The sequence below is a fragment of the Hydra vulgaris genome, chromosome 09 (genome assembly GCF_038396675.1).
Source record: "Hydra vulgaris chromosome 09, alternate assembly HydraT2T_AEP".
Taxonomy (NCBI): Eukaryota; Metazoa; Cnidaria; class Hydrozoa; order Anthoathecata; family Hydridae; genus Hydra; species Hydra vulgaris.
In genome coordinates this window covers 34,726,147-34,739,296 of record NC_088928.1, presented here as the reverse complement: position 1 = coordinate 34,739,296, position 13,150 = coordinate 34,726,147, and the positions used below count along the sequence as shown (strand labels likewise).

Sequence of the window (13,150 nt, the reverse complement as noted above, 5' to 3'; positions counted from 1 at the left end):
CTATATCGCTCTCCTTAATTTTAAGACTGCACTCTTATTGATGTTATTTCTGATCATATTGACCAATCCCTCTCATATTGACCAATCCATCAGCCAATATTGTTGTTGTTGGTGACTTTAATGTTCACCACTATGAATGGCTTGGCTCTAGTGTCAGTGGTTCTGCAGGCATTAAAGCCCACAACTTTTGCCTTTCTCAATCTCTAACTCAACTTTCCGACTCACTTTCCAGACAACCCCAATCATTTACCTTCTCTACTCGGCTTATGTCTTGTTTCTGATCTTAGTCAGTGCTCAGTCATTTTAGGTGCTTCTGATCACAGTTTGATCTCTCTAAAACTAATATCTCATTCTTCTTCATCACCTGAATCCCACTATCATCGTACCTATTACAACTACACTAAAGCGGACTGGGACTCGTTATGTGATTTTCTTCATGATGACCCTTGGGTAGAAATCTTTCGTCTTCCTGTCGACAAATGTGCTTCTTACATAACTTTGTGGATTCAGGCTGGCATAGAATCTTTTGTTCCCTCTCAACGATTCCAGGTCAAGCCTCACTCTTCTCCATGGTTTTCCTCACATTGTGCTGCTGCGATTGCCAATTGAAACCGTTACTTCCATATCTATCAGCAAAACAATTCTTCAGAAAACAGACGTCTGTTTATTACTGCTAGAAACCATTGTAAAAAGGTTTTGTCTAACGCCAAAGCCCGCTATTTTCAGGTCATGAAATCTCATATTTCATCACAGATATTAGGCTCTTGTGACTTCTGGAGAATCGTTAATAGTATTAATAATAAGGGCAAATCTTCAATTCCACCTCTCTTGTATGGTTCAGACTTTGTCACCTTACCTAAAGACAAAGCTGAATTGTTTGCTAAAAACTTTTGATCACTATTATCTCTTGATTCCACTAGTTGCGTTCTACCTGATATAGCTGTCAAACAGGTTGATCCATTGCTTGACATTTGTATCACTCCAGCTTCTGTATCTAAAGTGATTTCCTGCCTAGACTCTTCTACAGCTTGTGGCCCGGACAACATACCTGTTATAGTCTTGCAGAAGTGTTTTCCGGAGCTGTCATCTATAGTTTCAAAACTATTCAACAAGTGCTTATCAGAGTCTTGTTTTCCAGCCTGCTGGAAAGCGGCATCTATTATCCCTATCTTTAAAAATTCTGGAGTGCGATCTGATTCCTCTAACTACCGTCCCATTAGTCTTCTTCCTATCATAAGCAAGGTTTTTAAATCTTTAATTAACAAACACTTAATTTCTCATCCTGAATCTAATAACTTGTTCTACAGCTGACTTGCTTCTTGTTCTACAGCTGACTTGCTGACAGTAATAACCGATAGATTTTATTGCGCATTAGATAAAGGTGGAGAGGTTAAGGCCATCGCTCTTGACATTTCAAAAGCTTTTGATAAAGTTTAACATGCTGGTCTTCGCCATAAGCTTTTTTCTTATGATGTATCTGGCAACATCTTTAAGATTATTGAATCCTTTCTTTCCAATCGTAGTATAAAAGTTGTCCTTGATGGACAGCACTTTTCTTCTTGTTCTGTAACTTTAGGGGTTGCTCAAGGTTCTATCCTTGGCCTTACACTCTTTTCCAGACCTTGTATGGAATACTGTTGCCAAATCTGGGGCGGATCTTCTAATGATGCCCTTTCTCTTTTAGACAAGGTAAAAACACATTGTAAACATAGTTGGATCTGCTCTTACAGCCATCTTCCAACAATAAACACATTGTTGTAATGTTGCTTCTCTTTCTCTTTTTTACAAATACTATAATGGGCACTGCTCTAAAGAGCTAGCATATCTTTTGCCATCTACTAAAATTCATTCTCGCGTTACTTGTCTTCTTATTAAGTCTCTAACTTTTTCTGTGACTGTTCCTAAGTGCTCCAAAAACTCTTATTCGTCTAGTTTTTTTTCTCAAACATCAGTTCTTTGGAATTCCCATCCTTCATCTTGCTTTCCTGATTTATATAATTTGCAATCCTGTAAGTCGTCTGTCAATCGATTTCTTGCTCTACAATCTTCATCTTTTCTTTTCCAGTAACTTCCAATTTTAATTAATATCTGGAGTGGATCTTCAAATGATGCTCTTTCTCTTTAAGAAAAGGTACAAAATTGCATTGTAAACATATTTAGACCTGCTCTTGCAGCCAACCTCCAACCATTTTCACATCGTGGTAATGTTGCTTCTCTTTCTCTTTTCTATAAATACTATATGGGCAACGCTCTAAAGAGCTATTGTTTTATGTGCCATTTGCTAAAGTTCATTCTTGTGTTACTTGTCATTCAGTTAAGTTTCATCCTTTTACTGTGACTTTTCCGAAGTGCCCCAAAATATTTTTTTAGTCTAGTTTTTTTTTTCAAACTTCAGTTCTTTGGAATTTGATCCCTTTATCTTGTTTTTCTGATTCATATAATTTGCAATCTTTCAAGTTTTCTGTTAATTGTTATCTTGCTCTATAAATTTCATCTTTTCTCTTCCAGTAACTAATAGTGGTTGCTTGCAGCCTTGTTGGAAGGGAAGATGAAAAAAAAAAAAATTTGAAAAATGAATTTTCTTGAATTATTTCAACAATTCTAGAATTTGTATTGTTGACGTTATTCTAATGGTGCTAATCTAAAAAATCTCATCAAATTTGACCTTAATCTGCATCAAAACTATAACTTTGATAAGATTTGTGTTTGTGTTATGATGCTAGATGAAAGGTGGGTTAAGCTGGGTACTGTCTTGAAACTTTTTTGAGACGGTATCCAGTTCTTGAAACTTTATGATTTTAGTATATAAGTACAATTTGACTCAACATTTTAAAAGTTTCAATTGCTGGATCAATTGAAGCTTTGAAAGCAAGTTTATTTTGCTTCTTAAATAATCAAGTATCACACGCATACAAAGTTACGTTTATTTTAGATAAATAAAAAAATAGTTTTTTAATTGCTATGCAGTTTTAAGTAAAAATTTGTATAATTTAATTATATATGTGTGTGTATAATTTATTTGTATATATGTGTGTAAAATTGTATAATTTCCTTTGTATTATAATTGTAAAAGTAACTAAAACTAACTTGTATAATTTATTTGTATATGCGTGTAAAACTTGTATAGTTTATTTGTATATATCTGTGTAAAACTTGTATAAGTTTTACAAAGATATATAGAAATACAAAAGTTATGGGGAAAAACTGTTACTTTAATTTTTAAAGAGGCAAAAAAATTAAAGGTTGTAAATAAATTAAAGATATGCATGTTATTAAATTTGAAGTTGGTGGTATTTACCTAAAAGTTGTAGGAATTATTGTATAAAATGTATTTAAAAATAGCAGATTTTGATTTTTGTAACAGTCATAACCAATATGGTTGAAACCTTAAACTTTAAGGGATTTTATTATTTCAAATGCACTAACCATGGGGTAAAAATCTGAAGTCTAATTTATTGGGTTTTACATTTTATATGATTTGTCGAGAATTCGTCTACCAATTGAATGAACAACTAAAGGTGTCTTTGTCTGATGGCAAACTGTTAGGAAATTTAAGGTCTTGTGATGCATCCTTTAAAATTATAATGTTAAATATTTTTACCAAAATTTTTTTAATTGTTAAAAAAAGTTTTCTATCACTTTAAAAATTGCTTTTTTTGCTCTCCCTTGATTTTATTTTTCTATTCATTGAGACACTGGTAAAATACAAGTATTTTAAACGTGTAAAATGTGGAGAATTTAAACAAAAATACCGGTAAAATGCAAAAATGATTTGATTTATTTATTTCACTTTTCTGTAAGTGCAAATCACAATCATTTTTTGGGAATTTTATTGAGACCAACAAACGCCTATTATGTAGCATTTTAGGCATTTATCACATCTGATCCAATGTATTTTTACTTGGTGGGATTGTTTCCTGACGAAGATTTTATTACTTACATCTTTCTCATTATATTGCTTACTTTTCTTACTCTTTTTGGTGGGTTTTTTTTTTCATACTTGATTGATAACTACTGCCGTTGTGATGTCAATGTCTTCTGCCTTTGGATGTTTTCAACCAGTAGTTTTATCCTGAAGTTTTCAGTTGTTACGTCATAGTTGCGTCATGTTCTAATTGTTCACTATCGTATTATGACAGCCCTGCAATTGCCTATTGCAAGCCATACTGTTATGATAGCATTCTACATGGGCAGGGTAGAAATCTTTAAAAAAAAAGCGTAATGACTTATAATTCCAGCTATCCGTCAACCATAAAAACAGCTAATTCAGTGATATTGGATTCCAATGATGTTGCAACTTTATAAGCTGAAAAAGTAGACTGACCTGAAACAATTAAAAAAGGTGGCTGATCCGAGACAGATGGAGATGAGATTAGGATGCATGAATCAGAGTTTTGAATCCTGTCAACTGTTTTTTTTTGTTTGGACACATTCAATCGACTTATGTGAATTTAGTACATTGAAAACTTCAAACTCATTACGTAAAATGTAATTACTTGATCCATTATTCTCTTGTTGAATTTTAACAAGGTGAAACTGAATAAACTCATAATCATTGAATCTATTGGAGCCTTCTTCCAGTCTTAGAGTTGCTTTAAAACATTATTAAACAACTCTGACTAGTTTGTTATAGCTTCAAGAAAACAGAAGTCCAGAGAAAAAAAAGATATTTAGAACGAAATTAAAGTCTATGGCGAGTTCATGAAGGTTGTACAGTAGGGCATCCTGTACTTTTTAACTTTATTTTAAAAAGTTGGCCCTAATAATTTTTTTATAATTGCCTTTAGGTATTTACATTAAAGGAAGACATAAATAAATTTATCAGAATAAAGGGGAGGGGGGCCAAATCATATTATGTCTAAAATTATCCTATATAAATGGTAAAAAAACTTTAAAAACATTTTTCATTAATGTTATATCCAACTATGCTTCACTTTGATTTGGAACCACATAGGGAAGTATACTGATACAAGAAACTTAACAATTAATTCTAGGTTTCTTAGGTCATCTCCCTCTAACCCATGTTTGCATATCCACAATAAAAGGAAGAGCCTGTATTGAGCCACCTTGAATGGACTATAGTGCCTGGTTTTTGGTTTGCCAAACCTTCAGTACGAGTTCCTGAAATAACTGTCTGGCATATTTTGTAAGCATATTTCTGATCTGAAGATAACTCTTTTATTATTTCCTCACCAAGTTCAATTAAACCTATAGATATTGGCTTAAAACTGTAATTGCTTTTCGTTTCAGTAACTTTAAAAAGCAAATTACCAAAGTCTTTGAGTTTGTCTTTCCATCAAGCTCTTCTATTAAATGTCGAAAGCAAAGTTTGTTTGTGTGAAGAGAACATATTAGCTATCCTAATTTTCTTTCTAATTTAACCTCTAAGCAATGAATAACACCTGCATTACGACCTGTATTTGTAGTTGTGCTATCACAACCAATGAACTTTAAGCTATGTTCAACACCATGCAAAATAGACCATTGAAATATTTTGTTTGCTATATGTTTGGCAGGCTTAATTTTTGATTTTTCACATATTACTCCTTTGGTTAAATGATGAAGATATTCACAATATTTATCAGTCAAAGTATAGAGATCTTCCTTTTTAATTAGAGGATACAACTTGATTCATTGCAGAATAAAATTGCGCATTTGCAGTTAGTTATATCAAACAGTCATGACATAGACTTCATTATTTTGTCAATTTCTACTTTTTTTGTTAATCTTTTTCTGCAAATATCTTGAACATCATTATAATTTTTTTTGATCTTTCTGTTAATGGACTTATCTGTAAAAATAACTGGAGATGAAAAGTCTGAGTTTGCTTTTTTCCATTGTTTAACAACTTCCAATCTTGTTTCCCTAACCAAATCATCTGATGGATATACTTTCTTTTCGGACAACTCTTTAATGAGTATAGCTTTTCGAAGAACAGCACCAAGAGTTGGTAGCTCAGATGGAATAAAGTCTTTTCCTTAAGATAAAGTTTTATCATATTATTATTATTATTATTATTATTGTTACATAATAACATTATATTAACATTCTATCAATATTATTATATTAAGATATAAGAATAGTAACAAACAATTAATATTAATTTTAAATATATTAGATTATAAAATTTGAAAAATAATATTTTTCAATATTAGTGTTTTCAATGTCAATGTTGTTGTTGATCAAAATTTTTTTAGAAAAAATGTATTGCTCATGATTTAATATTTATAATATTATTAAAATATTATATTCATAAAATATTATATATAATTTCAAAAAAAAGCAATTATGTTCTCAATAATTGTATACCTATTGAATCTGTGTTTGTTTTTTTACTTGTTTTTATACCACTCATTGTAAATTATCTCTTTTACTTCAATTATATTGTATTGGTGGGTTAAAATAAATAAAAATACAAAAGCTAAATACGAAAACTATAATACAAAAAAATATCGAACTTTAAGAACTTTTTTGTTTAAAAATTTCCTATGAAAAACTGTTGCAAAATGTAAAAAATTAATTTTATCAAGAAGTTTATACGGTTTTTTATTGCTTCCGCATAAAAATATATTTACGCTTCAATGTAACTTTAAGTTCAATAAAATATAGCAATAAATCAATTTTTGCAAATGAAGACTTATTAATAACAGCTTTATTTTAACAGATCTTAAATTTATATACTTTTAAGCAAAAAAATACCAAGTACCAAGTTTTTATTATAAAAGAAGTTGTTTTTTGAAAACTATGGGATGCCCTATTGTACAGAGCATCATGATAATCTATTTTTGTTTCACTGTTGTTTCAAGCAATTACAAACCTGCCCTGTGTTACGTGGAATTGCAGAGATTTCTAACAAGTTACTAAAACCTGTACAGAATATTCTTTATAAATATTTATTACTTAATACTATACCTGTTACATATTTGACATATTAACATTGTTGATTTAAAAAAGTAGCATAAATATTTTAATGTAATCATTTTTAGAAAAACCTTCGACGCCGCACGGAGGAGTATTTGACGATTTTAGCTAGCCAAAATTATTTCTCTCTTTTTAACAGCTGAAAACTTTACCATATGACAAGAAATTGTAAATTGAATGTTTTTTGTACAAATCCAAGCCAGTGGCGTTCAATATAGGGGAAAGATGGGTACTTTAGGGATTACATTTTATTCTATTCAATAGGATTTGAGGAAATAAAAAATATATTATTTTTCAAACTTTATTATGGTAAATAACATACTATATTTTGATATTTAATTAGATTTCACTTCGTCATTGTCAGAATATTCTTCATTTTTGTTGTTTTCAGTGTCGGAATCTTGGACTTCTCCAGGAAGAAGCAATTCCACAGCTTCTTTTGAAAAAGGCTTTGTAAGTTTGTGTTTCTTTTTCCCAATGCTGGACAACAGAGGGTCGGATGTTGACAATAACCTATTGATGATATCTTGGTTACAATCTTTTCTAGAAAATTTTCTAGCATAGCTAAGTCTGTACTCCCGGAAATGTTTGTTTCTGGCTTCGGCAGCCTCTTCCGACAATTGTCCAATTGGCAAAAGCGCATTCTCTACTATATCAGGACCATGTACCAAAACTTTATGCAGAGTTGGAGTCATTGGACACCAGGGGTATAGTTCAACATAAAGCTTTGCAGTATCCAAAGTATACTGTCTGAACTTTTCTACATCAATCTTGTGGCCACTGGAAATTACTTCTAGGATAATTTTCATTCTGGAAATTAAACGAAAGTCTACTCCAGTGATATCTGCAGATGTTTCTGGGTCGTTGAAGAATCTCCTGCTTGTGTTGCCGTTATTGGTATTTCCAAATCCAACCTTAGCTATGTCGACAAGAATGCCCATTTTGCTCTTGAATTCATCTTGGATTTTCTTTTTCCTATCTGAGATGAGTCTCTTCTCATCTTCATTCAGCCTTTTCTGCCATTTTTTTACTGGCAATTTATATGATAGGTGAAGGAGACTTTCAAAACACCGTATTCTAGCATGCAGAATGGATAGTCCAATTTTGTTGCTGCTTTGATTGTCAACACATGTTCTGTCCTAATCATTAAATTGTCTTGATGTTGCTCCACAAATATAACATCGCATGGTTGCTGCGTTACAGACTTTTCCGTCAATCATAGTTAACATCATCACATGTTCTACTGCTATGTCTTGAAGTTGAGTTGGTTTCAAGCCTGCAATTTTTTTTTCCATGTCAGCAATTTCTTCAGCTATTACATCAGCAGTTTCTTTTATGAACCTAATTCGAATTGGTCTGCAAAACCTTGGAGACGATGGTGTAGGATTTTGCCAGATAACCTTTTTATTTACTCCACAAGTTAGCTGTAATGGAACCATTGAGCATTGAAATATACTAGCATCAGAATTAGAGTCATCCTCAAACTTTTGATTAAACTGTGTCTGCTGGGAGCCATCACAACCCCATTTTGTAGATAATTTCATATGTTTACGCCCACATTCCGTTAGAGTCTTGATAACTTCTTCTAAATACAACACCAATCTTTCGGCAGTATGTTTTAACAGACTTTGTAAGTCTACTTCAGCTAAACTTTCTGTGACTGTGAACGAATCAGGATCAGGATAGCATGTTTTTTTTTCTTCGACCAAAATACTGTAGCAGGGCCATTGCTTCTTGTCACTTGTTAGTACGATTTCATATTGAGATTTTGTTAGGCCTGCGTCAGTAAATATTAAAAGAGCCTCTAACGGTGCCAATGATTGTTTTGTAGGTTCAAGACTGCTGCGGTAGGCTTTTTTATACTTTCCCGCTCGTTTGGGAGATGTTTTAAGATCTTTGAGGACAGTTGCAGCACTTCTTTTGCCACTTGTCAAACAAGTTTCAGCTGCAAAAACAATAGGTTCCACATCTTTTCTGAGCTGTTCTGTATTTCTCCTCTTTGAACGTTCACTAAAATCGACAAAACTTTTTCTTGGTCGTCCTACTGATGATGGAGTGGATGGGGTACCCGGTATTTGGAAACTCCCTAGCAGCCAAGGGCCATGCTTCTAATAAATATTTCATGAGTTCTGGATGAAGACGACCATATTTTTCTAAAAATAGCTTTCAACCTCGACATTTGACGCTTGTATACTGTTTTTAGTTCTTCGGTATATTGATTTCTTGATAACAAATTTTGATCAGCTAAGTCCATTTTTTCATTGAAATTTGGAGCCTCCTGCTGCTGAATACTGTTGTAGAAATCCAAACGAGAGATTGTTTGCATTCCTGATGACCCATCTAGAAAAAAAAATTGAGTTGAAAAATTCATCTTGGACCTTGATGTGCTTAGAACATGATTAAAATTTAGATGGCATCAACAGGCAGTTGAAATTAAGATTTTTAAATAGCTAGTGGTATAAACTCATAGAAAAACGAAAAAAACTAAGAGGGTTTCAATGCGCACTACAACGTTTTCACTTTTAAAGTCAAAATTTACTTTAAAATTCGTTAAAAAAATGCTAAGTTTCATGGTACATAACTTTTGTGGTAATTAATATTTCAAAACGGTAGTAAGAGTAAACAATGTACATACCTGTCATAGATTCATCCATGATATAACACTGTAAAACTTCTGTTGTAAACACTTGTACACAGCTTCAATAAACACCACTAAAATCGTTCATAAATAAAATGAACCACGCAGATATAGATCGGATATTTAACTAGTCTGTGTAGTTCTAATTACTACTTTTATAACCAAACCATTAACTGCTCATTAAGCGACCATTATCGAGAGATAATAAGGGTAGGTTAACTAAGTGAGTACGGCCACTTTTAATAATTCCGATTTTGGCCAGCTAAAATCGTCAAATACTCCTACGTGCGCCGATCTAGGAGATGTTTCAATAATACGAAAAATATGAGGTCGTATTTGTATTTATTTACGGCGAGTTCGTTTTGCGTTATCAAATCAGCGACACATTCATTTCCAGTGTATAATATCACAAAGCAATTTGGTATATATGCTCTTGAGTAAACAGTTCGAACATATATTTTAATCCAACTTTTTGGGGCGTCATACTTATGAAAATCTCTGTTTTGTTGTGCGATTTTTAAATCTTCTATTATGTTGCCACTGTTAGCCATCTGTCCTCCCCAATTCATCTTCATCAGACCAAACATACATGCATGTTGCGGGGCTCTATGGTCGATTAAGTATGAAGACAGCATGAAATATTTCAAACATCTTTTCACGTTTTACCTGTTTTACAAAAACATGCAAAATAGTTGTTGGTTTATTTGAAACATGATGAAGGTGGAAAAATTTTTATTAAAAGATATTCAAAAGTATTGCTTTTATTTGTATGTATACAAATTGGTAAAGTGCGAAAGTTTACGGCATTTTTTCCCGTTGAAAGTTTCCATACTTCCGCATTCTGTGTTTTACTCGCGCTCTATTTATTAAGGACCTATACGATTTTGATGTCTTGAATTGAATTTTTATTTTACATTTTTTTAAAGTTATTTTATTTAAGATGACATTTTAAACTTTATTTAAATGCAGATTTATAATTTTTTTTTTTTTTTTTTTTTTTTACGTCTGAACATTTTCCATCGATATTTATTGCTTCTTTTATACTATTTTTATCTTTAAATGTATTCTTTTCAGCGGGTTAAAACATGAATAATTTTTTTTTTGCCTAACTAATTTTTATTCTTTTATAGAAAATAAATAAAAAAGTTGAATTTTTTTTTCATAATCTTTGAAACGTTAGTTATAAAATTAAAAAAAAAAAAAAAGCAACATCGCTGCCAAATTATAAAAATTTTGGCATCACTTGCATACGTTTACACTTAATGCTGATTAGTTTTTTTGATTATAAAAAAATTATTTTTTACTTTCTTAACAAATTTGTGGCGCTTAGTAAATTTTAGAGTTAACGTGCTTAAAAGTTAGAGTAAACGATAGCGTTGCCAGTTTTTTTTTTTTTTTTTAATTGTATGTGTGAACAAGATTTAAAAATCTAGAAACAATTGTTAAACAAATTTAGAACTAATATCTTAACTACGGTTTTAACAGTGTTGCCAAGTGCTATTTTAAAATTCCAGACTCATTATTCGAACTTCGAATAATTTTATTTAATTAACACATTGCTTTTATTTATATTATTATCATTATTTAACTTTCAAACTAGAATAACAATTTTAAACTATTTGCAACAATTAACAAATCTTAACAAACCTTAAATTGAGGCACTTCATGCGATAAGGTAACAAGTCTTGGAAAACTACTTTTTGGAGATAATGAGCAGTAAAGATCTCGTTAAAATTCAAAAAAAACTTATTTTTGGATCAACAGTTACCTTATAAATAAGAATTTGTTTTTTTTTATGTTTTGTTTTTGAGTTTATGTAATAAGAGGTACTTTTCTAAAACTTCGGAAAAAAGGTACCAAATCTTCGTACTGAATCAAAGTCTTCTTATTTGGAATTTTTGGACCTCCTCTGTTAAAAAGTTGTTATTTTTCAATCTTTTAGTATTTAGTTCATAAAAATAATTGCTAAATTCCGATAAAATATGCATAATTTTTAATTTTAATACGAAATAGGAGATACTTCGTATCTCCTATTTCGTTAGCGACTGCGTATCTTTTTCTACGAAGCGCCTCAGTGATGTTTTTGTGTCGTTTGGGATACGACGACGTAGTGAACATTTTTAAACAATGGTAAGTCGTTTAAAAATGACAAATTTTTTAAATATAAACGCTTTTGTTTAAGTTTTTATTCGTCTGTGACCTTTTTTTCAAATCGACTAAATATTTTTTATTTCAGATCATCAATGCGAAGATTTGACGCCGTGTATCTTCGTTATTTAGAAGTGGCACGTAAATGCATATTGCAAATTTATCATTAACAAAGATTGAATTATCATAAATGAGATTATGAAAAACGAAATGACGGTTAATGAATTCTTTAATGACTCATTAATAATAAGCATCTATTAAGCAACAAATAAGATATTAAAAAAAAACATTTAAAAAAATAGTTTTATTTTTGTTAATATTATATGAATAGTTCATTGCTAAATTTTATTGACGATAGTTATAATTATTTATTTTTTTGATAGTTATAATTTCATTAAAAAAATTTTTTTTAATTAAAACACGGAATTAATTTATTTTGCAACTAAGTAAAAAAGATTTGCCGATTAATGCTATTACGTTGCTATTACGAAATTATTGTTATTACGATCATTCCATAAAATATTTCTTTTGTTTATTTTTTAATCGTCTTTAAAATACTTATAATTGGTCTATTTCCAATATTTTGAGCTTTTTGATAAGCCGTGCGTCTTTAAAACAATTTGAACTGATAGATAGATAAATAGAAGATAGGTGACGCTATCTTGTTTTGTAGTACTCTGTCGATTTTTATTCTGTATACGATTTTTTCAGTAATTTGATTAGAAAATTATTTTTTAATGCGTTCCCGTTTTAATAATAAATGCAAACAATTATTAAAAAATAAAAAAAGTAGATTTTTAGGATTAGCTTAAAAAATAACTATTACCCCCGGAATTTTTCGGGCGAGTTTGTATAGCTACAAAAGTTGTAGCTATAACTTTTTTTTTACATTGCTTTTTGAATATAAAATAAAGCATGTCTTTTTTATAAGGAACCAAGCCAATGGGATAGTAATAGGAAGTTTCGTATTTTAAGGGTTCTATCTAATACTAAGTCATAAGATCTACTTAAGTTAGGTAATATGATAGATATTTCTTTCACAACCGAATGGAATTCCATTACACTCATGCGCAACCGAATGAGATTCCATTCTTTTGCGCTCGCAAATAAAATATTCATTTAAATTGTTGCCCTCTGTTGCAGATGCTTTTTAACTTCGCGTTAGTTGATGCAATGGGTAGGTGAAAAATTAGGAAATATTACATGAACTCTTGATAAAGTTTCTTATTGAAAGGTAACTTAACTCTAAAAGTTTCTTCAAATCTTGGGGTCTGGAACTAGTTTCTTATAAAAACGTGTAAAGCATCAAGTGTTTTCTTACAAATTTAAACATTGAAAAAATTTATCGTGGAACGATTGTATTTTAAATTATTAAGTAAAAGCATAACGACATAAATTAAAGCAACATAATGTGTGAAATTGTTTTAAAAAGTTTAGAATTTG

General features: G+C 30.8%; 1 protein-coding gene across 3 annotated transcripts in view; it reads left to right on the top strand.

Annotated features, from left to right (window-relative positions):
- LOC100201284 (acidic fibroblast growth factor intracellular-binding protein) overlaps positions 1-12,126 on the top strand; it is a 41,644-nt gene extending 29,518 nt beyond the window's left edge. For all 3 annotated transcript variants that reach the window (XM_065805493.1, XM_065805491.1, XM_065805490.1), the window contains one exon: positions 11,796-12,126. In XM_065805493.1, the coding sequence (XP_065661565.1) occupies positions 11,796-11,877 (82 nt within the window). In that variant the 3' untranslated portion in view covers positions 11,878-12,126. The remainder of the gene's footprint in view (positions 1-11,795) is intronic.
- The last annotated feature ends 1,024 nt before the right edge of the window (positions 12,127-13,150 follow it).